The sequence below is a fragment of the Strix uralensis genome, chromosome 20, assembly GCF_047716275.1.
Source record: "Strix uralensis isolate ZFMK-TIS-50842 chromosome 20, bStrUra1, whole genome shotgun sequence".
NCBI classification, from domain to species: domain Eukaryota; kingdom Metazoa; phylum Chordata; class Aves; order Strigiformes; family Strigidae; genus Strix; species Strix uralensis.
This window is the reverse complement of record NC_133991.1, coordinates 6,751,214-6,777,149: the sequence shown is the minus strand read 5'-3', so window position 1 is coordinate 6,777,149 and position 25,936 is coordinate 6,751,214. Positions and strand designations below refer to the sequence as shown.

The following is a 25,936-nucleotide window of genomic DNA, read 5'->3' as shown; positions in this document are numbered from 1 at the left end:
GCATCAGAGCCTCCCCATCCTGCCTGCAAACAGCCCCCCAAAGCCTTCCCCCTCCTCTCTGGCCCCAGCAAGGAAAAACCTCTCCTGCTGCTAGCACCCAAGGGTGCTCCTGGAAGGGCAAACGAGGGTCTTAAGCTCACAGCACAGCCTGATACCAGCAGGGACACTGGAGAGCACCTGGGAGAACCAGAGCCTGCTCAGGAGCTGGAGTCAAGAAAATAAAAATGAGAGCTCCCCCTTAACAGCTCCCCCACGCACCAGCTGTCTATAAATGACCATTAGCACATGCACCAACAATGCCCTGGCTCCCAGGCTCCATCAATAACAGAATCAGAGCCTGGGCTGGCTGGTTTTGGGGGCTGGAGCTGGGGAGAATCAAGCAAGCTAGTTTAAAAATTGAGACAGACTGAAGGTGATAGAAGCGTGGCTGCTCCTGTCTTTTCTTGCAGAGCTCTGGTTCTGAGTAGGGCTTGTTTTGCTTCTAAAAATGTAGTTTGTGTTCAGAACTGGGTTCTCTGCTGCTGGTGTGGCTGGGCAGACCCTTGGTGCCCTGTAGAGCTGGTGAGGTTTGAGTGCTTGCTGATGTGAGTAGGAAAAAAATCTTTAATTATAAGTTCTGAAGTTATTTCAGAGATGAACCTGAGTGCTATGCAAACACTTTAACTGCCCTAAACTTCCATTAGGAGTTTGGGGGAAGCTCTAAAAAGGATTGTGTGCAGCTTTACTCCACGGAGAAGGTCTCTAACGCTGTGTTGGAGAAAAGCTCAAGCCCTGGGTGCTGAGCACAGCTACCTCCACAGCCTTGCTCTTGCTCTAGAGATGCTGGAGCTCATCCTAGGACTTTCTGGAGAGTAATTTCACCATGGACCTTGCCAGCTCTCTGCAACATCCTGGTTTAGACACTGGCTTGAAGCTGTGATGTAAGGTGGGAACCCAGGACTGGGTTTGGCAAGACTCATCAGCCAGTGCTTGCAGTTGGGGTTACAGGGTGGAAGATGAAGGTGCATGGGGGGGTCTTCGCTGCCCCGCAGGCGGGGAGAGCTCTGTCCCCAACGGGGCTCGCTGCAGGGGGAGCCTGGGGGCTGGCCCCTCCCTGGCTGCCTGGGACTTAAATTTCCCTAGGAAAAGCGGGCTTTTTGTTTAGTGTTTTGTTTTTTTTTCTTTCTCAGCTGAGGCCTGAAGAGGGCTCCCGGCACTCGCTGCTGGGGCAGGGAGCCAGGCTGCCCTCTCTGTCTGCCCCTCCAGGGGCTGTCACAGAGAGCATTAAAACATCTGCTCCAGCTGTGCAAAGGCACAGGGATAAGGTAACTCCAGGGCACCCCTATCCTGGGAAGCTGCTCTTCTTCCTGACTGATCTGGTGTAATCGCTGATACCCTGTCCCAAAAATACAGAGCTCAGGCCACTCTTAGCTCTGTCTTGAACATTAGCAGCATCAACACAATTTTATTTTGTAATTTAGTTTACTTAAGTACCTCCAATGCTGCTGCTTGTGAAAATGAAGACTTTATTCTAGATAACTTGAGAAAGGCTGTGCTGTGTGCACCGTGAGTACTGAAATGAAGCAAGCTGACCCTTCCCCGATACCTAAAGCAACATGGGAAGGGGCTTCTGGTGTGTTAGTCCGTGTGAGTCCTAGAAAAGTCACGGTACTGAGCCTATCGAAGTCAGAGACGGCCTCTTACACCTTCCACAGATGTGGTCCATGTGCCTTGGACCTTCCCCCAAGCAGGTGAAGGTGTGTGAGCTGCCTGCAACTGCTCTGCAGGTGATGTGATGCAAAGGGACCTCCCAACTGCTTTGCTATTACCTCCTGGCCAGATCCCAGGGACTGAACAGTGCTGTTGGTGCAGGGTGAATAAAATAGGTGACCTGAACAGGGCAGTCTTGTGCCGATTCTTGATGTGTAAGATCCACAAGCCCCAACATGGATCACCAGTGTCAAAGGTAACTGTTGGTTTTGGTTTTTTTTTTCCAGCAGAGCTTCAGTGTGGAAGTGCATTGTCTGCTATAGCTCAGTTCAGCAGCATAAGCCTGATCGGAGCAACTGAGCCGTTTCTGGTCAGCCCATGCTCCCCTCAGTCAATTCCTCCTCCCCACTGCCAGTTCACCCATTTGCTTTTTAGCTGGGATGCTTGTAGGTACAGTCAGGAAGGCAAGGCCTGTGTTTTGGGGGAGATAAGTTGCAAAGCAGAATTCCTGATTGACTGCAACCCCTGGGAAAGGGGGCAGTTTGAAAGGCTCTGCTTTTGGAGCTCGGTACTGGTGTCACTCAGATTGAGACCTGAGACACTCATCACAGCAGTGGGCCAGTATGCTCCGGTACAGACATCTGTGTTAGCCTGTGCTGGTGGGCTTCCAAATGAGTGGAGGTGGCAATGCTGGACACGGGTGGGATTTCCAGCAAGGTAGGCTCCCAAAAGCCCTGGGAGGAGGAGGCAGCGCTGGGTGCGAGTTGGCTTTCCGTCCCAGTGTGTTCTGGAAGGTGCTGGGTGCTGCTGCAGCTGCTGGCTTGGGGCCACTTGTCCCTGAGGCTCAGCTGTCTCATGCTTCCCTAAATAGAAAGGAAAAGGGTCTGAGCACTGCGGCGGGGGTCAGCCATCCCAGCCGTGGGCTTTTTTGGCATGAAACCCCCCCATTCCTGCTCCCCACACCCTGTGCAGCTCTGCAGGTAGAAGGAAGCAGGGATTTGCCCCGGTGGGTGGGAGAGGATCCCCTCTCCTGCAGAGGGGTGCTGCTCTCTTGCATGCTGGTGCCCCCCTGAGCTGGGCTGGCTGCCGGGGGCCCTGGCTCACAGCCCTCCCAGGCACTGTATAGCCCGAGGGGGGGACGAGGAGGGGGACAGGCTGTGGTGGCAGGTGACACTGACAGACAGCAGGAGCTGCCAGGTCCTGCCCAAACTTGGAGCAGGAGACGAGCTCTTTCCTGAGTTACACAGACTCTCTGTGGTGCTGGCTGACTTCTTTAATTCTTATATTTTGTTGATTTTCTTTCTTTTATTAATTGACTCGTAAGGATCTACAGCCGTGGGAAAAGCTTCTGAGAAGCCACAGCTTTGAGGAGCGATTTAGATCTTCATTTTCAAAATTCTTCAGCCTGGTAAGCTGCTTTTGTCAATGTGTCTGTTAATTATATGTCGATCCCATGGTGAAACTCAGCTTGGTGGAGTAGGCAGGTGACGCTGGTGACACAGGCAGTTGAAAATGGGACACAAATTGTTGTTTTTCCTTAAAGCTCTCCAGATGGAGGATCCCATCCAGCTGAAAGAGGAGGGCAATAAATATTTTCAGGCCAATGACTATGAGAAAGCTGTTCAAAGCTACACTCAAGCCATGAAGCTCAACAAGGACAAGGCGCTGCAGGCGGTGCTGTACAGGAACAGAGCAGCGTGTTTCCTTAAAAAGGTGAGAAAAGCTTCTGGGTTGCCTGGGCAGTACTCAAGGAGAGAAGAGGAGGGAGGCAGCCAAGGGCACTCGCCAGCTGTGGATTGTGTGGTTTGTTCATCTGTTGAATAGGGTGTTTGCAAACTGGTCAGAAATTATTTGTTCTGGGCTTGTCCTGGAGCTGTAAATCTGCCTCCTTGCTTCAATCCTGATGGGGCTGAGCATGCCAGTTCAGCTCAGAGATCGTCCCACTTAATCACATTGAATCAAAAGCTTTTGACAGCCAGCCTGCTCCACTCTTATGGGAGACCTCTGTACACCCTGGCTTGGGGTGCAGAGGCATCGCTCTTGCTGTCTGTCCCAGCAAAAGAGAAGCAGGCAAAGATATTTAGCAAAACAAAAAGTTATTGGTATCTGTACCAAAATTGTCTCAGCTCCCTGCAGTCAGCTTGTAGCAACCTGCTGTGAGATTTTAGCAGATTGCTTGTATGTTCCTGAATTTTTACTAATCCAGAAGTCACACCAACCCAGAACAAGATGCAGATGGGCTGTTGTGAGTATCCCCTCCTCCTTCACTGCCCACGATCTCCCGCTGCCTCAGCAGCAGCATGTGTTGTCTCACCTGCACCACAGACCTTTTCCTCTTCCCTTCCATCAGTGATGAAAAGGTACCTAAACCTCCATCTTTCCCTCTGTTAGGCTGCTGCTGGCTTCACTGGATTGTCCTGTTAGTGGGAACAGAGAGGGCACAGTGTGCATCAGCAATGGGGACATGCCCTGCTGTTCCACTGCTAACAAATCTCTCCTTTCTGGTTTAACAGGAGGAATACGCCAAGGCAGCCTCGGATGCATCTAGAGGTAAGGAGGGGGCTGTTTTGAGAAAAGAACTGCATTGCTGGGTTTGCTTGCTCCAGCCTGCTCTCCAATCTGCTTTTGGGGCACTATGGTCATATTCCTTGATGTCCGCTAACACCCAAGTGCTGAGGCCACAGGGAATTAATGAAGGAGGTTCAAAAGAAGATGTACCAGTTTGGTGTGTTGGCACTATTGGTGCTAATCAAGTACCGATTCACTCACAATGTTACTAACAACTATGTCTCAAGAAGCTGTAGTCACTGTAAAGCAAATCACAGTTTATGCAGGCGATTTCCAAGAAACAAACTCTGATGGATCTTTGGATCACTTCCCCAGCTATTGACATCAACGCTTCAGATATCAAAGCCTTGTACCGGCGCAGCCAAGCTCTGGAAAGACTGGGGAAACTGGACCAAGCATTCAAAGATGCTCAGAAATGTGCCACCATTGAACCCCACAACAAAAACTTCCAGGAGACCCTGAGGCGACTGGGGGCCAACATCCAGGAGAAGGTAAATGCCTGGGGAGCAGTCCCAGGTTCACAGGCCGGGTGTGGGAAGTCCTTGCTCTGGGTTACACTGATGGGTTGTTGGTCGTACTGGAAACTCATAACAATGTAGGTGGATAAATAGGCTCCGTTAACTGGAAGTTCATACTTGACACGTGTAAATCTGAGGATCAGACTGAATGGTTACATTAAAAAATGTGGCGGCTCACTCCTGAGGCTGGCCTGCTCCTGAATGTCTTGATAAGGTCCTGGCAAGGAACTGGACCAGCTTTGGTCTGGTTCTGGCAGTTGCCACATGGACTTAGTTACCTTTACGGGGGTGCTGTGAAGAAGTCCTTGCATCACTAGGTACCATAAGGCCTCAGAAATGATGGTTTTGGGCTGGCTCTGCCTGAGCCCACGAGTCTGAGATGGGTAATCAATGCTGATTGCTGAGAAGCAATGCCTATTTTGTTATTCAGCTTAAATTGTCTGTGGTTTGAGGGTCTGTGGTGTCCTTGAAGTGATAAAGGAAAATTGCTCCCCAATTTTCTCCCTGTGATGCTCCACACACTCTGTTGGCACAGCTGCGCATTCAGTTCTCCACGGACTCGAGGGTGCAGAAGATGTTTGAAATCCTGCTGGATGAGAACAGCGAGAAAGAAAAGCGAGAAAAGGTGAGAACTGTCCTGGTCTTGACAGGACAAATTGCTGTTGTTTAATGTCAGAGGCCACACTGAGGAGCAATAGTCTGTGTTCCCCATCTCCCACGGATGGAGGACAAGGGAAGGAGCTGGGAGATGAACTGTGCTTAGAGAGACAACTGAGAGGGGAAATGTCCCAATGAGGCATCACCCCTGTGCTGAGGGAAGGTGGACCAGCCTCCCAAAACACTAAAGGTGAGATCAGACTGGACTTCTGCTCAAGCCCATCTCTGCCACTTTCCCCATGTTTCCCTCCAAGCAGTGACCCACTTTTCTTGAGCAGAGTGAAGCCAATCCCCACATCCACCTGGAGAAACACCTGGTTAGGTCAGAGCTGGTCCACTGCATCTGTCCGGAGACAGCCACCCCACAGCTCCCACGGGGACATCCCAGAGCATCAGAGGTGTTTTGGAGGCTGCCGGCAGGGCCGTGCCACTGACTCCTGGTTCCTCTGTCTCCCACCCAGGCTGCAAACAACCTCATAGTCCTGGGGCGGGAGGAAGCAGGTGCCGAGAGGATTTTCCAGAACAACGGGGTCAACTTGCTGCTGCAGCTGATAGAAACCAAAAATGCTGAGCTGATCCTGGCAGCTGTGAGGACGCTTTCAGGAATGTGCACAGGACATAAGGCTCGGGTAAGCAACGGAGTGCTGGGGACCTTCACTGCTATTGCCTTGCACCTGAGGGAATGGAAAATTGCAATAGCTCATGATGATTGTGAGCAGTGGGAAAGAATTAAATGCTACAAATAAAATTTTGAATTCTGGGGGGAAAAAAATACAAATAAGGAAGTAGAGTAAACCAGACTATTGAAAATGCCCCTGTTACTGTGCTCCTGATCTCTGGGGTTAAAGTACATGTTCCCTACAGTGCCTTCATGTGTGCTGGTGAAGTAAAACTTGTGATGAGTTGTTAGCACATAAGTGGTGGTGAGCATGGCTGGGTCAAATCCATGTCCTTCGTCACAGGTCTCAGAAAAGCAACAACTAACAAATAACAACTAACTTTGGGAAAGTTTTATCCAAGGCTTAGACAAAGAAAATCACGGGGGATCTACAAGGAAGTTAAGATTCCTGAGAAGGGTCCCAAGGCAACTCCCAGGGGTCTCTGAGCCAGCTAATATCTTACTCTCCACCTAGACAGTTTTTATAAAGTGTAAAACAGCTCATAAAAAGTCCTGTCTGTGTTACATGGTTGGATCAGGAGATGGACACATGTAAAATGATTATGTATATCAGCGTAACAATGCAAAGGAGTGGGGGAAACTACAACACAACAAAAATAAAATCTGGATAAAAATCCAGTGCAGAGGAGAGCTATTTTCTTCTTCTGTTGTCATATGCAGAAAGGCTGTTCTGCAAAGCCTGCTAGGTCAGTGTGTTTCTGAACATGCCTCCCCTGAATTACTGATGTGCCATCATGCATGGGGACAGGCTGTGTGACGGCACTGGGTTTGCTCACAGTCAGGATGGCACCAAAGAGGCTCTGTGTTAACAGGCTCTTCCAAACCCAGCCATGCTCATCTTAACATCCTTGTTGGAAACTGTCTGTTGTGTTACTGGCAACTCGAGGTGTTAGGAGTTGTCATCTTGTAAATGAAAATAAGGATGAAAAGCAAAACTCTGCTGTGTGCTGACTCAGGATTCACCCAGGAAAATAGTTTCTTTGTACAAGCTGAGCCTGACCTTTCTAAAGCATGCAGGAAGGAAAGGCCCTTGCTAACGGCTGCCCTGCTTTCTTCTTTCTGAGGCCAGGCCACTGCCATTCTCCATCACCTGGGCATTGACAACATTTGTATGTGGATGTCGGTAGACAATGAAGAAATCTCCCTGGCTGTCTGCAACCTCCTGCAGACCATCACTGACTGCTTGCTGGGCCAGGGGAAAGAGGAACGTCACGGGAAGGAGGAGGCTGTAGTGCTAGGTAACAGTGCATCACCCTGTGGTCCTTCAGTCTTGCTGGAGCCCTCCCTGCTCGCTCCTGGGATGTCCACTTTATTCCTTGTTCTTTGGTGAAGGGGGGACTTTACCCTTCAGTTGTCCAGGATGGCAACCTGCACACAGCTGTTATCCTCATGGTGTTAACTTAAATACCTATGTTCCAGCCATGTGTTGGCTTTGAATGGTTTTCACTGGGTTCACCTGCTTTCAAAGATAATTTCTTGTAGCTGGCTGCTACTGTCTTGCTTCTGTGTAGATACTAAAAAAGATTTGAGGATGATCACAATGTGTCTGCTGGATATGCTGGTCAGTAAGAAAGTATCTGGACAAGGGAGAGACCGAGCTCTCAACCTCCTCAACAAGAATATACCAAGGAAGGACCTGAAAGACCATGACAACAGCAGGACCATCTTTGTCATTGACAATGGTGAGTCATTCCCCTCCATCCCATTCTGGTTTGGGAGATGTGGAGCTGTGTATTCTTGCCTGAATACCTGTAGAATTGATCCTCTCTATAAAATAAATCCTCTCTGGCTTTTTTTGGTGCATGCAAGGCCAGAGCAAAGTTAGACTTATTAGCAGGAAACAGTATTAAGAGAAAAAAATAGTGTATGAGAACAAGAATTTTTCAGTTTCTGAAGGACTGACTTCTCTGGTTAGTTTATTCCACTGTATTTGCTAATGTTAGGAGGATTTGGCTTGAATAAATTGTCTAGTTCAGACAGAATGAGGTGAGCACCTGCTGAGCTTGCTGAATCCTTAAACTGGTCATTTCTAAAACTGGAAGGGGTAAGGAATTTGTGTGGGGTGTGTTTTTATAGTAATTCCAATGCATATGTGCGTTACCATTTTGGTGGAAGTTATTTAATAACACTTTAGCAAAAGGAGGGTTGAGACATCCAGAATCACCTGAAAATCACTGCCTTTTCCTCAGTCAAAGCCTCCAGCCTTGGAAGTTGGTAGGTTTAATGCCTCCTGACAAAAATAACTGATCCAACCAGGGGCCAAATGCAGAGTTTTGCTTATCTCACTCTGAGAGCTGGATAAAAGCCAGATGCTGCAAACCTGTAATCTCACCAGCAGAAGCTCCTCCCCGGTAAATATCTGAGTGTCTTCTTTGTTTAAGGCTTATGTGATTAGGCTGCAAAGTAATTGAAAACCATTCAGGCTGGCTGTTTCACTGGAAGAAACCAACAAATAGTATCTTGAGTTTTGTACAGACTCTCTCCCCTCTAACAGCCGTATCACTCTATTGTTTCCAGGCTTAAAAAAGATACTGAAAGTGGTGGGCCAGATTCCTGAGATGCCTGACTGCCTACCGCTGACAGAGAACACCCAGCTGACTGCCTCTGTCCTCCTAAATAAGCTCTACGATGACCTGCGCTGCGACCCGGAGCGTGACAACTACCGGGTGATCTGTGAGGATTACATCAAGTGAGTCGGGGCTGGCTTACTGGGGCTGAGCTGGCCCAGAGGCACAGGAGCAGGAGGTCTTAAGGACAAGATGAGGCACTTGCAATCCACTTAAACGCCAAATTGAGGCCCTGGGAGATAATGATTTGCTTGAGATCCTGTTGGATCCTTCAGCTGGGATCCTCAGATCCATGGATCACAGCCTTTGCATGAATTTGGGCTCAGCTGTGTCCCAGATACCTATAAATTTCCACATTGGAGCTCAGTTCCTGATCTGGGGGAGGATGTTCCCTACCCAAGTGAATGAGGACTGTAAGCAACTACTGTTCCTCATGTTACTCCCTCTATCCCATGCAGGAGCAAAATTGACCCACAGGACATGGATAAGACACTCCATGCCATCCAGATAGTGTCTGGAGTTCTGCAAGGGCCCTTTGACTTAGGCAACAAGCTGCTTGGCATGAAGGGTGTCATGGAGATGATGGTTGCCCTGTGTGGGTCTGAGAGGGAGATTGACCAGCTGGTGGCTGTAGAAGCCCTCATCCATGCCTCCACCAAGCTGAGCCGGGCCACCTTCATCATCTCCAATGGGGTGACGCTCCTGAAGGAGATCTACAAGAAGACCAAGAATGAAAAGATCAAAATCCGAGCCCTGGTGGTAAGGATGGCAGCCCCTGCCTCTATCGCCTGCCACACTCAGCAGAGGGGGGAGGTCCTGGGAATATGTTAGGTTCACTCACCTCAGCTAGGGAATGGTTTATGGTGCTTTCCCCTACAAGGAAGAGGGAGATGGCAGACCAGGAGAGCACATGGATTATTGGTAACTTTGAAGGCAAAACTGGTTAATCTATTAAAGACATCCAACAAGAGCACAGAACCTCACTTTGCTGTGCTACAAGCTGAATGACCTACTGGGTATTAAAATGCTTCCTCTTTGTTAAAACTGACTTAAAACTTTAGGTATGGGATTAGGCTATTTTGGGGCAGCAATACTAGAGGATTAATGAACCTTTCTCATTGGTGTATCCTCTTCATCCTCCTCAGGGTCTCTGCAAGCTGGGCTCAGCAGGAGGTACGGATTATGGACTACGGCAGTTTGCTGAGGGGTCCACTGAGAAGTTAGCCAAGCAGTGCCGAAAGTGGGTGATTTTACTTTTTTCTTCTGTTATCACAGAATGGTTTAGGTTGGAAGGGACCTTAAAAATCATCTAGTTCCAACTCCCTGCCATGGGCAGGGACACCTTCCACGAGCCCAGGTTGCCCAAAGCCCTGTCCAACCTGGCCTTGAACCCTTCCAGGGAGGGGGCAGCCACAGCTTCTCTGGGCAACCTGTGCCAGGGCCTCACCACCCTCACAGGGAAGAATTTCTTCCTTATATCCAATCTAAATCTGCCCTCTGCCAGTTTAAAACCTTTACCCATTGCCCTATTCCTACAGCCCTGATCAAGAGTCCTTCTCCAGCTTTCCTGTAGCCCCTCTAAGTGCGGGGAGGCTGCTCTAAGGTCTCCCCAGAGCCTTCTCTTCTCCAGATGAACACCCCCAACTCTCTCAGCCTGTCCTCACATGGGAGGTGCTCCAGCCCCTGATTGTCTTTGTGGCCTCCTCTGGACCTGCTTGAGCAGGTCTGTGTCCTTCTGATGTTGGTGCCCCCAGAGCTGGACGCAGCACTGCAGGGGGGCTCTTATGAGAGCGGAGCAGAGGGGGAGAACCCCCTCCCTCAACCTGCTGGCCACACTTCTGATGCAGCCCAGCTGGCTTTCTGGGCTGCGAGTGCACGTTGCTGGGTCGTGTTGAGCTTCTTGTCAACCTGTTGTTCTATACTTCGCAAAATACAGTTGTTTCTTTCCCAAGAGATCCTGGCCACACACTACCTTCATTTACTGTTGCTGCCAGACAGCTGACAGTGCCCACAGAGCCATTGCACTGGGACCTGGAGCTCTTCTGTGCCTGAAGCAACCATAGGTTCCTCCTGCCTCAATAGCCAGATGAACCTTCTCCCTCCCTCCCTCCCTCCTTTTCCATGTCAGACACCAGCCATGGTGCCTCCCCCTTTGCCAGAATGGCACAGCCTAATCAAGTACTATCTAGAATACTCACAACTACCTTTTGAAGGTGAATTTACCAGGTGGACTGACCAAGGAGGTGTGACGAACTTAGGAAGCAATTGAATGGGTGATCCATGTTGCCGGCACTGGATAGCAGGGTGTCATGTGTTTCATGTGATGGTGAAGGCAAAGCAGTGCTGAGTAGCTGTTCTGGTCTGTCTTTCTCTGCAGCATTTAGATCCCTCAAGTTGGGCCATGGGAGGAAGGTGAAGCATCCACAGTCTTTAGGAGCTGCAGCAGAACCTGCGGACATGTTCGAGCCTGAAACAGTCTCAATATCTGTTTTTCCTCCCTCTTCTGGGAGGAAATTAGTCCTGGCTCCTGAGATAGAAATGCGGATGTTTTTCTCTCTTCCAGATGGTTGTGCAACACCAGCATTGATGCCCGCACCAGGAAATGGGCTGTGGAGGGGCTGGCATATCTAACCCTTGATGCAGATGTGAAAGATGACTTTGTTGAAGATGAGCCAGCCCTGCAAGCTATGTTTCAATTAGCCAAGGTCTGTCTCCTTACCTTGTTCTCTCATTCCTCTGGTAGCAGCGAGTTCTCCCAGCTCTCCAGCCCAACACTGTCTGCCCAGGCAGGAGGATCTGTGACCCCAACCCCTCACCTCTAGTTTAGCATAATTCCAGTTTTGCCTGTGCCAGAGACACCTCAAGGTTGTTATCATCCTGCTCTTGTCCCAAGGATGAAGAAAGTTGCTCTTTACTGTCAGCAACTGCAAAAAACCAAAGGCATCAAGGTGTTGACAGCATCTGATGATGTCAAACAGCTTGTTTGACCATAAAACCTTTTGGTTTTCCCTGCCCTGAGCTATAAAGCTTGGGGATAAGCCTCAGAACACTTCAGCTAGTATAAACCACCACAATCACAGTCCTAAGGGACCTGTTTCCCTGCTGTGTCCTCCTCACCCTCACCTAAGCTTTTGTTTTTCTGTGCAGACAAGTGACAAGACTATCTTGTATTCTGTGGCTTCTGCACTGGTGAACTGTACCAACAGCTATGATACCAAGGAGCTTGTCCCAGAGCTGGTGCAACTGGCAAAATTCTCCAAGCAGCACGTGCCTGAGGAGCATCCGAAGGTAGGTTGTCTACAGCTGGGGAGATGGGAGGAGATGCTCGGATCTGAAGACTTTCTTTGGTGTATCTGTTGTCACAGACCTAAAGTCTCCTGTCTCCGAGCTGAAATTGCTTTGCTTTCCAACCAGGCTTGACTGTAGTCAGCAGGATGGCACTTGCTAAGGGGCTAATCCCTTTCCAATGTCTCCCCCTCAGGACAAGAAAGACTTTGTGGTGAAGCGGGTGAAACGGTTGCTGAAAGCTGGCGTCGTCTCTGCCTTGGCCTGCATGGTGAAGGCAGACAGTGCCATACTGACAGACCAGAGCAAGGAGCTCATTGCCAGGTGCCTTCATTGCTCTCGTGGGAGCCAGGAGTGTTGGCCAGCCCATGTGCCACTGAGATGGGTGCCTGGACTGGCTCCCTGCGTAGTGGGGTGGTGCGTTCTGCCTATGTGGGAGGGCTGAAAGTGAGTTTTTCTTAAACAGTGTCATAAAAATCCACATTCTGACCCTGAAGCTGGCTTACAGAGATACCTTGCTAGGTTGCATTTTGAATTTCTAGTCCTCTGTATTGTTTTTTGCTGGAATAGAGTTCATCTCGCAGACCTGGAAACTTCTTACTGTGCCATTTGTTGCTTCCTCATAGAGTGCTGTGGGCACTGGGTTAAACATCTGGAATATTCCTGGTGGATCTGTCACCCCTGCAAAACCTTAGTCCCCTTTCATGAGGGACGTGGGTTATTGGCTTCCCGCGTGGCTGTTTCACTAAGTGATGCTGTGCTTCTGCAGGGTGTTTCTTGCCTTGTGTGAAGACCCCAAGGACCGCGGGACCATTGTCGCTCAAGGTGGTGGAAAGGTGATTACTTTTATGTTTGCAGCCGAACCTGATGTGCAGTTAATGTCTGCTGGGAGCCTGCAATGTGTCTACACTGAGGGAAGGTGACAGAAAAGCATGAGCTGTCTTGGTAGCCCCTGAGGCCCAGACTGACACTCCAGTCCTATCTATGCAAGCCTCCAAAGCAATCTCCTTGAAACAACTGTGTGTGAGCTACAAGCTCTGGTGTGGTGCCTATTTGAGGACAAAGGCAAAACATCACTGTGGGCTACAGTCCAGACCCATTCTTCAACAGACACATCTTTAGGATATTTTAAACTTATTTTAGTATATTAAGGCAATCTTGTAAATCTCCTCAGAGGCATTGAATGCTTTCCTGTGTGTCACTAGGCCCTGATACCTCTGGCTGTGGAAGGCACAGAAGTTGGCAAGATAAAGGCTTCTCATGCTCTGGCAAAAATTGCTGCTATCTCCAATCCAGACATGGCATTCCCAGGGGAGAGGGTAAGCTTAAAAAAAAAAAATAAAAAAAAAAAATCTTTATAATTCCTTTAGCAAAGAAAAATTGCCAGGATCTGAGAGCTGGAAAAGCAATGACATGCCTTCTCCTCTTAGGTCTACGAGGTGGTGAGGCCCCTTGTCAGCCTGTTGAACACCGAGAGAGATGGCCTCCAGAATTACGAGGCTCTGTTAGGTCTCACTAACTTTTCAGGAAGAAGCGATAAACTTAGGTGAGTTTAAATGCTTTTTGACCTTCTTTCTTCCCCAGGAGTGAATGTGAATTTGAGTTCAACACCTTTTTTGTAGGACTATCAAGTCTGGTCAGTTTGAGCTACCTTTGGCAGAACTACAAAGGTCTCAGAACTAAAAGATTAATAAAATATCCAGGAAGAGGAGAGTGGCACATTTTCCTCTAGAAAGAGGAAAGATATGAACCTAATCTGCATTAGATAGGGAATGAATCACATGTCTTGAGCTCCAGTGCTGCAGACACTGATTTGTTTCAAGGCCTTCCCTGTCTGCAGTTAATATTTTATAAGTTGGTTATTGCTTGTCCCATGATGTATTTTATTTGACTGTTCTTCAACACAGGATGAAGATAGTCAAAGAGAGGGCCCTGCCAGATATTGAAAACTATATGTTTGAGAATCACGACCAACTTCGACAGGCAGCCACAGAGTGCATGTGCAACCTGGTGGTCAACAAGGAGGTAACTCACCAGGCATCTCACACTTGACTGTGTGCCCCAGTCTAAGAGCCCCAGTGATGAGGCATTCCTAAATGTGTTACCTCAGGATATCGTGGTGGGCTTTTTTTAGGTTCAAGAGCGGTTTGTGGCTGATGGAAATGACCGGCTGAAGTTGGTGGTGTTACTGTGTGGTGAGGATGATGAGAAAGTCCAGGTGGCAGCGGCTGGAGCCTTGGCCATGCTTACAGCAGCACAGAAGAAACTCTGCTCTAAGATGACTGAAGTGGTAAGACCTAAAGTCTGATTATTGGCAGTGTAGACATACCCTTGAAGAGGCATTTTCATGAACTGAAAATGCCTCTCAAAAGGAAGATGTAGTCCACTAGTTTGACAGTGAGGAACTTGGTGAAGTTGAGGCCTGGGTGTGCATGCTCCTCGTCCATCCCTGCAGAAAGTAAACTACCCTGCCGTATATCAGACTTCATCTCAGAGTGGAAACATTTCTATATAGCCATTCCTCAAACTAAGTCCAGGATGATAACTGTCAAGCAAGGTTAGGAATGCAGAATATTATTCTATAGGCCCTTAAAGCTTTTGATGATAAACAACCTGAAATCCAAACCTTGTCTCAGTCAGAAATGAGAAGAACTTGACAGGTAACCTACTGAGCTTTACAGATCCCACAACATCTCCATTTCCTGCACAGATCTGTAGGTCCTGAGAACTCAGACCTTGCATAGCTGAATATCAGTGAAGAGCTGTGGTTGAGAACTCATTAACCCTGTTGTGTTGCACACGTGTAGATGTTGGACACTGGGGCTTGTTAGAATAAAAATGATTAATTAAGCTGAAGGAAGAGCTCAGGAAAACCAGTGTGGGGAGTGGGTGGTCTGCTTCTGGTCGTCTCAGCTGCGTCAATACTCTGATCAGATTCTTTGCACAGAGACTATGCAGCAGCCTAAACATGAAACGTGTCTCATGTGGTGCTAGTGCTGTGAAAGCTTCTGACTTTTTAGCATCACAAAAATTGGGTTCAAAAGTCAAGTTTCCTTAACGAATCAAATAATCATACCTGACATGAGTATTGAAGAGGTGAGTCCCTGCACTTCCTTCTGCTGAGAAATGCCTTGCCAAACTTGCATTCTTGGTTGAGGTATTCTTCAGATCAATACTAATGATCTCTCTCTCCCTTGAAGACCACCCAGTGGCTTGAAATCCTGCAGAGGCTCTGCTTGCATGATAACATGGAAGTACAGCACCGAGGACTGGTCATCGCTTTCAATTTAATCAGTGCTGACAAAGAGCTAGCGAAGAAGCTGGTGGAGACGGAGCTCCTAGAGATTCTGACATACCTTGGCAAGCAAGAAGATCACCCCAAGAAGCAGCATGTCATTAACATAGCACGTGATTGCCTCATGAGGTGCATAGATTATGGGCTGATCAAACCACTCTCTCAGGCATGAGGAAATGAAAACCACCAGAAAAGGCTGAATGTGGGGAAAAAAAAGCTACTGAGAAACATGGAAAAGCGAGACCCATGAGGAAAATCTAGTGCCATTGTCAAGGAATGGAATAGTTCAGGGACTACTTTGCAGAATCGGAACTGTATGAAGAAAAGGGGGGCATTTGCCTGGGAAATTTGGAAAGTGCCCATCTGCGTAATTCCCAAATGGCATAAATCCTTTTTTTTGCCCCATTCAGCTGATAACGATAAAAGCTTCAAGGCCCAGCTGTAAGAGAGTTGGTTGTGTTGGAAATGTGCCAGGGGCTGTTGGAAGGAAACTCAACTGAGCTGAAATCTGTCCTGCAACCATCTATAGCTCCTGGTACTTCTGGAATTTCTAGCAATGGTGGAACAGGGAGGGTTAAATGCCTTCTATCCTGTGGTCAGAATATAGGTTGGGTTTTAGCTGTGTGCTTTTTTTTGTTAATTTGTGGTATTTTTAAACAGCCTTAAGTGGTGTGCCAAAGTATGAGGATGGTGGATAAACTCTTAATAAAGTCACTACTTTGTTCTATGTGGAATTCCTGTTCTGTTTTTATTAAGCAAAAGGAGAATCTAAGGCAACTCCCATTTGCATCATACCCAGGAAGCTGGAATAATCGTGGCACAGGCTGAATTTTCACCATTTGCAAAATATCCAGCCCTGCTCCAATGAACAAATGCAAAGTGACCATGAAAGGCAGTAGGAGGAGGTGGCACTAATGGGTTAAGCTGAGGTTCACACCAGGGCACAGTGTTTGGCTCAACAGGGAATGCTGAAAATACCTCATTTATGGAAGAAACCGAATGAGAAGCAAACACACCAGTTGGTCATCATGTCATCCGAAAAGTGGATTTGTGCCCAGTGTGCCATAACCCAATCTTAACACGTTCAGGAGAAATATTGTATTTATTCAGGCCTGGGTGCTCAGTGGACTTTTCCACAAATCAAGCACCCCAGCAGCAGGTTTTTATGCTTCTTTTATACACAAAAATCAGAGGTTAGTACTTTTCCAAACATGTCTATTAGATACTGCTTAGTTAGTGATTAACATACAATTATAGCTTACATAGTACTTCTACTATTACGCATGCTCAGAGGAAGGGTCTTAACCTGGGCAGGGGTCTTTTGGACCTGTGGGTGTGTTTTTTAGTATTATAATGAAGGTAGTTCACTTTCAGGACACTCAAAAGTTAGTTTCATTGCCAAGTTAAGTCACTTTGCCAGGCTGTCAAATAACTCATCCTCAACACAACCCCAGGCATTCTCTTTATGGTCCAGGACGTTCTATGTATTTTATAGGGTTTGGAGATTGAAGCTTGTTCTTCCTGCTTGATCAAGCTTCAAGACCTCACAATTGTTCCCATATGGTAACTATAGCTACTAGCATAATCATTAACCATGGCTACTAGCGAATGTGAAATATACTATATCACTCACATTAAACTTTATTAAAACTGTTTACATTCAGATCATGGTTAAATGTTGAGATCTGGGGGTTATGAAAGGAACCAGGAAGATAGCCTTTCCTTGTATGTTGATTAAGGAAAAAAAATGGAATTTTTAAGCTAATAGGTTTGACAATCTAAAGGCAAATTTACTTGGAGGGTGATTCCAGCTGTGCACAATGTCGTCTTCTTACTGTAACTGCCTTCAGTCAAATCACTGGTGCTTTATAATCGCACTACGAGGGTATCAGACTGTTCTTCCAAACCAAATGAACCACAGGTCATTCTGTGGTGGAAAACAATATGGTTTGTTTTCAACCAGCCTTCAATTTTGAATACCTATTTTTAGGAATTTCGGATCTGTCTTTCAAAAGTATTTTGCATCTAACTCTGTATAGGGAGTTTTATCTAACCAGCATGTCTGAAACCAAGACAAAAAATGCCATTGGTATCTAAGGGTGGTTTTATGCAAAGTTTTCCTTCTACCACTAAAGCTCCTCTTTGGAGCAACTGAGTTCTTCTAACCTACACTGACTGTTGCTGAAATTGAGTGGGGAAACTGCTTCTGTAAGAGCCATTTATTTGTATTTCCTAGCTAAAACATGGACAGAAACTCCCATTTTTACTTTCCTAAATAGCTGAATAGAGGCTGTCTTTTAAAAGAATGGCTTCTAACACCCAATGCCTCTGCTGTTTGGTAACTTTTCTGAGCAGTACTGTGAGTATGGGAGTGAGCTGGTGAAAGCCAGAAAGTCTTCCAGGTTCCTGTCCTGGCATAGTGGCTTTCATTTGGCAATGCACCTGCATGCCGTCAAGCGCTGAGCATCAGGTTTTGCAAGTCCTTGAAAGCAGCCTTCAGGGAATTACATAATTCTACTGACATTCAAAGCATCTCGCTTTTCTGCAGTACTGAAACCTTGCATTTGATTTAAAACACATTCCCAAGAATGTCTGGGCTTTTAGAGGGGACCAGCCATTACAAGGGAAATCCTTCTACTTCAGATACAGAGTAAAAGATTTCAGATGTATGTAACCATTGACTTCCCAGAGCCTTGTTGGGATCCTGTGTGGTTACCTGTTCTCAGTTCTCAAATATCAAGTGTAGATTTAAATTAGCTCTGGATGCTACACAGACCAATATATTTCTTAAAATTTCCGTCTGAAAGGGAAAGTGACGAGGAATAATACCAAACACAATGCTTCTTTCTAAGCCAGAGAAACGACGGACACTGTCAAGAATAGCATGCTCCTCTAGCTTTCCCTCCATTTTTCTTAATGATATATTTGACTTTGACTTCCTAATTTCTGGTGCTAGTATTTCAAAGTATTCTCTTACTTTTTCATCTGTGTAGCACAGAATAGCAATATCTTTCTCTGAGTAACCCCTTTTAAGATATGCACAACAATGTTCTACCACATACTTTGCTATTTCATTTCTGCCTAGTTTGCGTACTTGAACACAGCCTTGCACAGTGTGAGCACATGTGGCTCTGTGTAATAATCTTTCCAAACGTTGGCTAGGAATATTTAGGGTAGAGTACTTTACAATCATTTCCATAGTTTTTTTTAGATAGCTATAGATACTGTTAGCATTACGAACCACTCTGGTTAGTGACTCGACAGGATCGTGCTGTGTTGCTCCTGGAAGACCGGTTTGGAAGGTGTGACTTGTCTGTAAGTAGTCCAAGAAAATCCAGAAAAAGCCAGGCTCGGGCAGATGTTCTGATGAAGTTAGTCTCAAGGCTTTTTTATACCAATCACCTTCCTCATCCCGGAAATTCTGTGCTTCATCAACTATGATGTGCTTCACACCATTAAAACTTGCCTTCAAAAAGGCTACTCTTGTCGTTGCATGGCAAATGTTTTTCTGCCTACAGAAGAGATACAAATAGATTAATAACAATCTCTGCATTGCAAACTACTGGCTATACTTGATCAGAGAAAAGTGAATGCCCGTGCTACTGAAGTCATATTTATTAGTAGATGCTCAGAATGTCAAGAAAAAAATTTGAGCCTTACTAAAAACACATCCCAGTTACATTCTTCAAACACTGCAATGGTGGTGGACCAAATCGCATACCACATAATCAGTACTCAGCTACTTAAAAATGCTAGTGAAATAAGAGGATGTTGAAATGAATAATTGGAAGAAATACTTACCGCACAAAATCTCTCAGAGGCTGGTTCTCGCATATGTAAAGAACTTCCTCTTGTGTGCACTGCAGCATAGTTCTTATTTTCTCTATGATCTTCAGGGCCACTATAGTTTTTCCTGTTCCTGGTAGACCATAAACATACAGCTTCTTAGTTTTGTGAAGATTTTCTGACAGCAGCTGGTATTGTTTGATGGTTAAGAGGTTCAAAAACTCAGAACCAACATGGTCACTTAAAAAGGACTTGAAAGTCAGCAGAGCTACTGTGAGAGCACGCAAGAGGCCCTTCAAGTTGTCACTGTTGATTAGGCTGTAGTTTTGGGGATACATTTCCTGAATATTCAGATCCCATTCTTCTCCACAATTAGTTTGGGGAGACAAAGTCAGTAGCTTTGGTATTACACACAATTTGTGAATATAGCCCCCCGTGTTGACTACTTTCTCCTTCAGCCTCCAGGCTATGCATCTTGAGTATTCAAACAAATCCTTTGAGATATGATGCTTACAGATTGTATAGAGGATAGGTGGCTTATCCTTGGCTATTAGGAGAACATCACATATTATGTCTTGGTTTTCTGACAAGCCGACCTCAACAGCCCAGCTTCTAGAAAATATGAGAACTGCCTCAGAAAGCTGCTTCAATTGATTTTTCATTAAAACAGCCAACTCTGGATGCTCTTGGAGGAGATCTTCATAGAGTTTTTTTGGAGTACGTATTATGCGGTGAGGTTCCACTAACAAGGCAAAGCAGAAGAAACAGTTAGTGTTGGTATAAGATATGCAAATCCAGCCCTCTAAAATAGTTCTGTGGGAATTAATATTGGTGGAAGGCTACACACACAAGACCATAGCTACCTGAAATACCTTTCCTGCTTCAGAATTTTCCTTAACCACTCCATGTGTTTCCAGATTCTTTTGCAAAGACTAATTCCTTGGGGAACTCAATCCTACCCAGGTCTCAGTCCCTTTGCTAAAAATGCCAGCACAGGACCAGCTGTTCCCAACCTCATTTAGGAGACCTGGTGAGTAAACAAAGAAGCAATAATGGCTCAAGACAAAAGCCCCCGGTCACCTGGCTGATCTTGCAATACCACAGAAATGTTGGACTGTACCCGGCAGCAGACTCTCCACTCTCATCCCAGGCCCAGTCACTTTTTGTATTTACATCAGGCTGATTCCAAGTGACCTTCTCCTCCTGTCTTTCCCATTTTTCACTGGGATATGAAAAGATGTTGGCATGGCTGAGCTTGGTCCCCAGAGAAGTTCAGCTAGCTGAGCTCCGTCATGGACACGTGTCAATAGCTGGCAGAAGATCAGTCCCTGGGGAAGGGGGTCATCAGGTATCTGAATGCAATGTTGCTGTCAGATCTGCAAACTATTTCCATCTCTTTCACCTGTTTAAAGAATATCTTCAAACTCATCTTTGAACTTGACCATGCCCTTGAGATTCATGTAAACCTATCAGACAGTGAAAGCAATGTGCAGACCTACCTGGAAACAGTTGCTTACAAAGATAATCAACATTGTCAAGGCCCTTGTGTGAATAAACTGGCTTGGTAAGAGGTGACCCCTCTGTCAGACTCAGCTCTAGCCTAAAGGTCTCAGAAAACTTTGAAAGATCTGGAAAAAAAAGAAATAAAAACATGTGATACAGCATGAGCATTTGCTGTCCCTCAGTGCACGAGCCACAAGCTGTCCTCACGCTGGTTTTAAATCTTTGCTCTTCTTTAAAATAACAAATGCAGTGCATAGACACAAACCTTGAAACTCACATGGACAGCAGCTGATTAGCAGCAGAATGGGCTCAGGTCATGGACCGTGGAGCTGCTCTTGGTTTCCTTATCTCACTAGTTGCTGTTGTGACCTCTAACTCTGTCAGTCATACCCCTTTCACTGCCCAAGAACTGGCCAACGAACAATTTATCTGTCCATAGCTCTCAGCTTATTAGACTGGCAGCAGCAGTGGAGAATGCCCCTAAAAGGCAGGAGACCAAGTACAGATTAAGCCTGAAAGCAAATGGTGATTAGCAAATGGCAATTGCCTTGGACTATGGCAATTATGGAAAAAAACACATGCACTGGGGTCTAACCTCAAAAGCAGTGAACTTGAGGCATGGAGAGCTCATGCTGCAAAAGCAGGCATTAACAGTGGTAATAATAAGCTGCTAGTCACCAGGACTGCACCCTGAAGCAAGCATTAAGGAGTACAAGCAGCAGAATGACAGGTATTTAGCAAGGACTTGAAGCAGTCAAACTGGCTGGTTTGGTCAAGTCCCCAAAGAACACTGAAAAGCAGGTAAGACTACCTGAGGCAAACAACACTGCTAGATTAGGAAGAAGAAAATAAAAGGAAGTATGGAATATGGAAAAGAATTGTCCCAGTTTTGGACCTGGATCAGCAGCGGTCATCCACGCAGCCCACTCGTCCGCTCTCAGTCTCCTGATGGTGTTGCCTTCCACTAGCCACGAGTCCGGGTCTTCAGAAAACACGACGCAAGTAAATGGCTGAATCTTTATAGCGCAGACATAACCACAGTGATCTCCAGCCTCGCTGTATACTTTCAAGATTTTGTGTTCATAACTTATGTTGTGTATATTTCTATTCCCGCAGAAATGGAAGGGGGTTAATTTGTTTTGAATGGAATTGATTAGGAGACTTAATTTGTCAAGGTCCTCATCGTCACTGCTGAATCCCTCCACTCTGCCGTCATCATTCACACCGATCCATAAATACCCGCCGTCTGTGTTTGCGAATCCAGCAATATATTGAGGTAACATCTCTTTGACACGAGTAAAAATTTTTTCAGTTGAATAGTGCTTAAATTCCACATATCCTGACTCTGTGAAAGTCAATGTCTCTCCCTGTCGCAGCTGGTCCCTATTAAACAACTCAGCAACAGTGTTATTTATAATACCCGTGTCTCCGTTAATAGCCATCATCTTCCTGATTTTACCAGGTGGTCCTGGGCTAAGCTCTCTCCTGGCTTCATCTTGCTTTCCTTTAAGGAACAAAACAGCTTCCGTAGAGTTCACGTGGGAAAGAGATGCACCACATTTTGCGTGCAGCCCAGTACTCAGGCTACAGATACGTGGCTTTCCACTTTCAGAGGTTAAGGATGAATTTTCACTGCTCCAGGTTTTAATAAAAATCAAAAGGTAATTATCTCGCTGTTCAAAGTCCAGGTATTTTCTCCAGTCTGGAAACAAAAGAAGAGACCGAAAAGTCTCTTCTAGATCTAGTCCGATCTTATCTCTCTCTAAGTTGTAGTTTTCATTTTCAATCTCTACTTTTATGACACCTCCTCCAGAGTTCAGCAAGGCGCACACTGCACAGGCAAGGGTGTATTTTTGATCTTGTTTTGAATTTTTTGGCATCTTTTTTCTTGCTTTTTCACCAAAACATATTTTTCCAACACACAAAACTACTTCGGGATACTTTGTTGCTAAATTAACCCAGATCTTCTGCTGTTGTTGATCATCTTCAAGAGCCATTCTGGGCCTGAAACAATTGTTAAAAAATTGCTTACCATTTATGCTGAAACATATCAATCTTCCAAAGACTTCAAAAACCATTAGCTAAACAGTGGCCATCCTTTGGACAATAAATACACCAAGTCACAGAGATGAGAGCAACAGGGATTTTCATCCGCTTTCAAAATAGAGTGCTTGCTTAAAACCTAAATTTGTTCCCAGTGCCCAGGTGTTTTATTTTTCTGTCCTTGAGCATGAGGGGATGTAGGGACCTCGCTGCCATCTGACCCTTTGAACACAGAAGCAGCCTCTAATAGTTTCTCTACAGCCAGGCCCTCCTCCTCCCCTGTAATGACTCAGAAAAGGCTGTGCTAAGCCTTACCCGACCTTAAGAACCCAATAATCCTACTGATTAACAACCAACCCTTTCAGCTCTATTTGGCCACCCTTGCTAATATGGCAGCTGAATCTTGGCTGATTGCCGATTGTCACTCAGCCTGCGGGCAAATTCCTTGAAATGGCGGCAAACTGCATCTGCATTCCCATTTAAGCTAGTTCCTTAAATCCAGCCCCCTTGATACAAAACACATCTGTGGTACAAAAGCACTTAGAAAAAAATGAAAGTGTGCTTAGAAGAGGTCTCGCCTATGACAGGAGCACAGCTTATTTCCAGTAGCACAGATTTGCCTTCTGTGCGGCCAAATATTAAGCCAGAAAGCCGCAAGGCACAAAAACTCCAACAAGCATCTATCTCCTCCAGATCTGATACAGGAGACAAATTTTCTGCCTTGTCTGCCTCTCCTCTGAGTTGGCTCTGCTGAGGAACATAGCTCTGCTTCTCATAGCTTTGAGTTATGGTACAACTAAAGCAGAAAGGATATTAGTGTGGGCTAAATTTTACTAGCAAGTAGAGGAATTTTCCCATCCAGTTCCATGAGCCCCCATCTCACTTGCTACAACAGGACAGCCTGGCTGACTGCTGAGATCTCAGAGTCCCCCACTGTGACAGAGAAAAAAGACTTACCCCTCCTCTTCTTCTTAGCTCTGGGCTAAAATACCAATATTTGAAATATCAATTTTAAATCCTTAAATATTTAAGTCCCAGAATGATGCGCAGCAGAAATGGGGTACAAAGCATCCAGAGCGTGTTATCTGTTTTTTCCTCCACCTGCTCCCTCTCTCGAGAAATGAAACTACTTTGTTGCTGGTTTCGCTTCTTCTCTGCCAGTTTTGTTTTCTTCTCTTTGTTTCCTGTGACGAAACACCAGTGCCCACTGACTTTACTGGATCTTTCTAGATCTGTCCGAAGTTCAACACCTGTTTTTTGCCGGAAGCCCAGCCCTCCGGACATATTACTTCCCTCCCCCTGGCACTTTTCCAACGCCCAAAGTCTATCAGAGGAAAAAGACAATTAAAAAGAATAGTTTATGGCATTTACACATGTCATTGCTTTCTGAGTCTGAAAAGTTGGTGTTTCATTAAATTTCCAGAGCTACAAAATCAGAGATACAGACTGGGAGGCTGGGAAGCAGGATAGCAAGCTAGAAAGTCCCGTGCAGAAGATAATAGTTTGCGTATCTTCATTTGCAATATTTGCAATATGAGATTCAGTTTCCTTACCTTTTTGTACTGACAAAGCACACTAAAGCTAATAATTTTATACCGAAATCATGCCCATACAATGTTCAGCTGAAATGATTAACGTCATAGGTTAAAACTGTCTCATAACTTTTCCCCGTGAAAGTAATCCATGCAGGGGGTCACTTGGGAGCATCCTCAGTGTTGCCTCCCTTCATGGGGCACAATTCTGGCAAAGACACTGAGATTGGGACAATAGTGAGAGGACTGAGAACAGGGAAGCTTGTGGGCTTGACTACAAAGCCTTGAGAAGACTCACGCAGCAGTGGATGAGTGTGCTCTGGGTATTTGCTCAACAATGTTGTGTATTTTTTTGAGGAGAGATGAGAGAAAATGAAATAGCATGGAGAAAGAGCAAGCTAGTGCTAGACTTTGGAAACATGCTTTCAGGATAGGAAGGAAATAGAAACATATTCTGTTTGTGGGTGGGATTACAGCTTCACGTACAATGTAAAAATGCTTTTTAGCTTTTGATTCCATACTGTGTAAAGGAGACTCATCTGCTCAACTCCCTTGGCAAGAGCCGGTGTAATACCACCACCTCCTTGCTTTGCCCCTTGCCTTCTCCTGTCTCTTCGTCTCCGTTCAGACTGCATTCTGGTGTCTCGGGCTTCTCTTTATTCATTACCAAGTTTTTTTCCAGTTGAACTTTTCATGGTGACTACCACCAGTTCCTGAAGACTTCCCTACCTTCCTTGCAGATTTCTCCCGTGGGCTGCACAGAGTCAGAATGAAACCCACGGGTGGGTTAAAAAGCTTTTATTTCTCGAACTCTGAGTTTCCCTACGTACTTCCCATGTCACCAGGCTGCTCACCCCTCAGCTTGGACCCTCCTCTTGATCCCATACGGAGGCCCCAGGAGGGTCAGTCCCCCTCCCCAGGCACACCATGTGTTTGTTATACAGCTCCCCAACAGGCATGTGTGTTAATGCGGGAATTTCTTGCCAACTGCTGCCCATCAGGAGGAACCTTCCTGCTTTAGAACAGCATGAATTTACCCATCCAGCCTTAAGCAAGCAATATATTAACATATATTAAATTATTACACTTTTCTTTCCAAAGCACCTGCTGTTCAACTGTTGGAATGTTTTTATTTCTCCCGCAATTTTTTTTGTTTTATTTCTTCCCTTTTTTTTTTTTCTTAGTTGTTTTCACGCTGATCCCAAACACATCACCGGCCCCTTTGTCGTGGAGCCGTTACTACACAACAGGCAGCCGGAAGAGCCGGGCCCTCAGGGCTGGACGGCGTTTGAGGCAGTGACTTATCACCGTCCTCTGCCTCGGCTCAGCGAGTCGTGTCGCTGAGGAAACGGCAGAGAAAACGAAACGGCTCCGGCGGCGGCGGCGGCGGCCGCCACAAGGCAAAGGCCGCGTACCGGGCCGGGCCTTCCCGCCCCCTCAGGCCTCCTCAGGGCGGGAAACGCTCGCACCGCCCGAGCTCCGCTAACGCGACTTCCTATTGGCGCTCACCCGCCCTCGCCGGCAGTGCCTCGCGCTGCCATTGGCTGTTGGCCCTCGGGGGGTGGGGCAAAGACGGGTAGTTCCGCCTCGGCGCGGCCGGGCCTGCGTGAGCGCGGGGGGATGAGGCGGCCTGAGGGGGACTAGGGTAGGACAGTCGGGGGCTCGGGGTGTGGGGGGACGGGGCCAGAGAGGCTGAGAGGGTGCGGCAGGGGCTGGCTGAGGAGAGGGTGAAGCCGGCCGAGGTAGGGCATCTGGGGTTGAAGGGGTGTGAGGGTATGTGGGGGCTAGAGGGATGCGGGGGGCTGAGCGGGGCT

General features: G+C 46.6%; 2 protein-coding genes across 3 annotated transcripts; one reads left to right on the top strand and one right to left on the bottom strand.

The window, feature by feature from the left end:
* Positions 1 to 2,602: 2,602 nt before the first annotated feature.
* UNC45B (unc-45 myosin chaperone B) lies at positions 2,603 to 15,992 on the top strand. 2 transcript variants are annotated; one of them, XM_074889866.1, is made up of 21 exons: positions 2,603 to 2,669; positions 3,014 to 3,097; positions 3,233 to 3,402; positions 4,203 to 4,239; positions 4,573 to 4,748; positions 5,311 to 5,400; positions 5,894 to 6,061; positions 7,181 to 7,349; positions 7,623 to 7,793; positions 8,629 to 8,800; positions 9,137 to 9,437; positions 9,824 to 9,918; positions 11,242 to 11,383; positions 11,826 to 11,966; positions 12,160 to 12,287; positions 12,733 to 12,799; positions 13,169 to 13,282; positions 13,394 to 13,509; positions 13,871 to 13,988; positions 14,098 to 14,253; positions 15,164 to 15,992. In XM_074889866.1, the coding sequence occupies exons 3-21, from the start codon at positions 3,241 to 3,243 to the stop codon at positions 15,428 to 15,430; spliced, it is 2,790 nt and encodes a 929-aa protein (XP_074745967.1). In that variant the 5' UTR covers positions 2,603 to 2,669; positions 3,014 to 3,097; positions 3,233 to 3,240; the 3' UTR covers positions 15,431 to 15,992. The 2 variants fall into 2 exon arrangements, with proteins under 2 accessions (XP_074745967.1, XP_074745966.1); XM_074889865.1 differs by lacking the exon at positions 2,603 to 2,669 and having other exon boundaries at positions 2,948 to 3,097.
* Positions 15,993 to 16,341: 349 nt separating this feature from the next.
* LOC141952620 (schlafen family member 13-like) lies at positions 16,342 to 23,785 on the bottom strand. Its single transcript, XM_074890290.1, has 5 exons — positions 23,548 to 23,785; positions 21,443 to 22,551; positions 20,544 to 20,672; positions 19,060 to 19,786; positions 16,342 to 18,770 (listed from the first exon to the last, which is right to left on the bottom strand). The coding sequence occupies exons 2-5, from the start codon at positions 22,542 to 22,544 to the stop codon at positions 17,981 to 17,983; spliced, it is 2,748 nt and encodes a 915-aa protein (XP_074746391.1). The 5' UTR covers positions 22,545 to 22,551; positions 23,548 to 23,785; the 3' UTR covers positions 16,342 to 17,980.
* Positions 23,786 to 25,936: the final 2,151 nt, after the last annotated feature.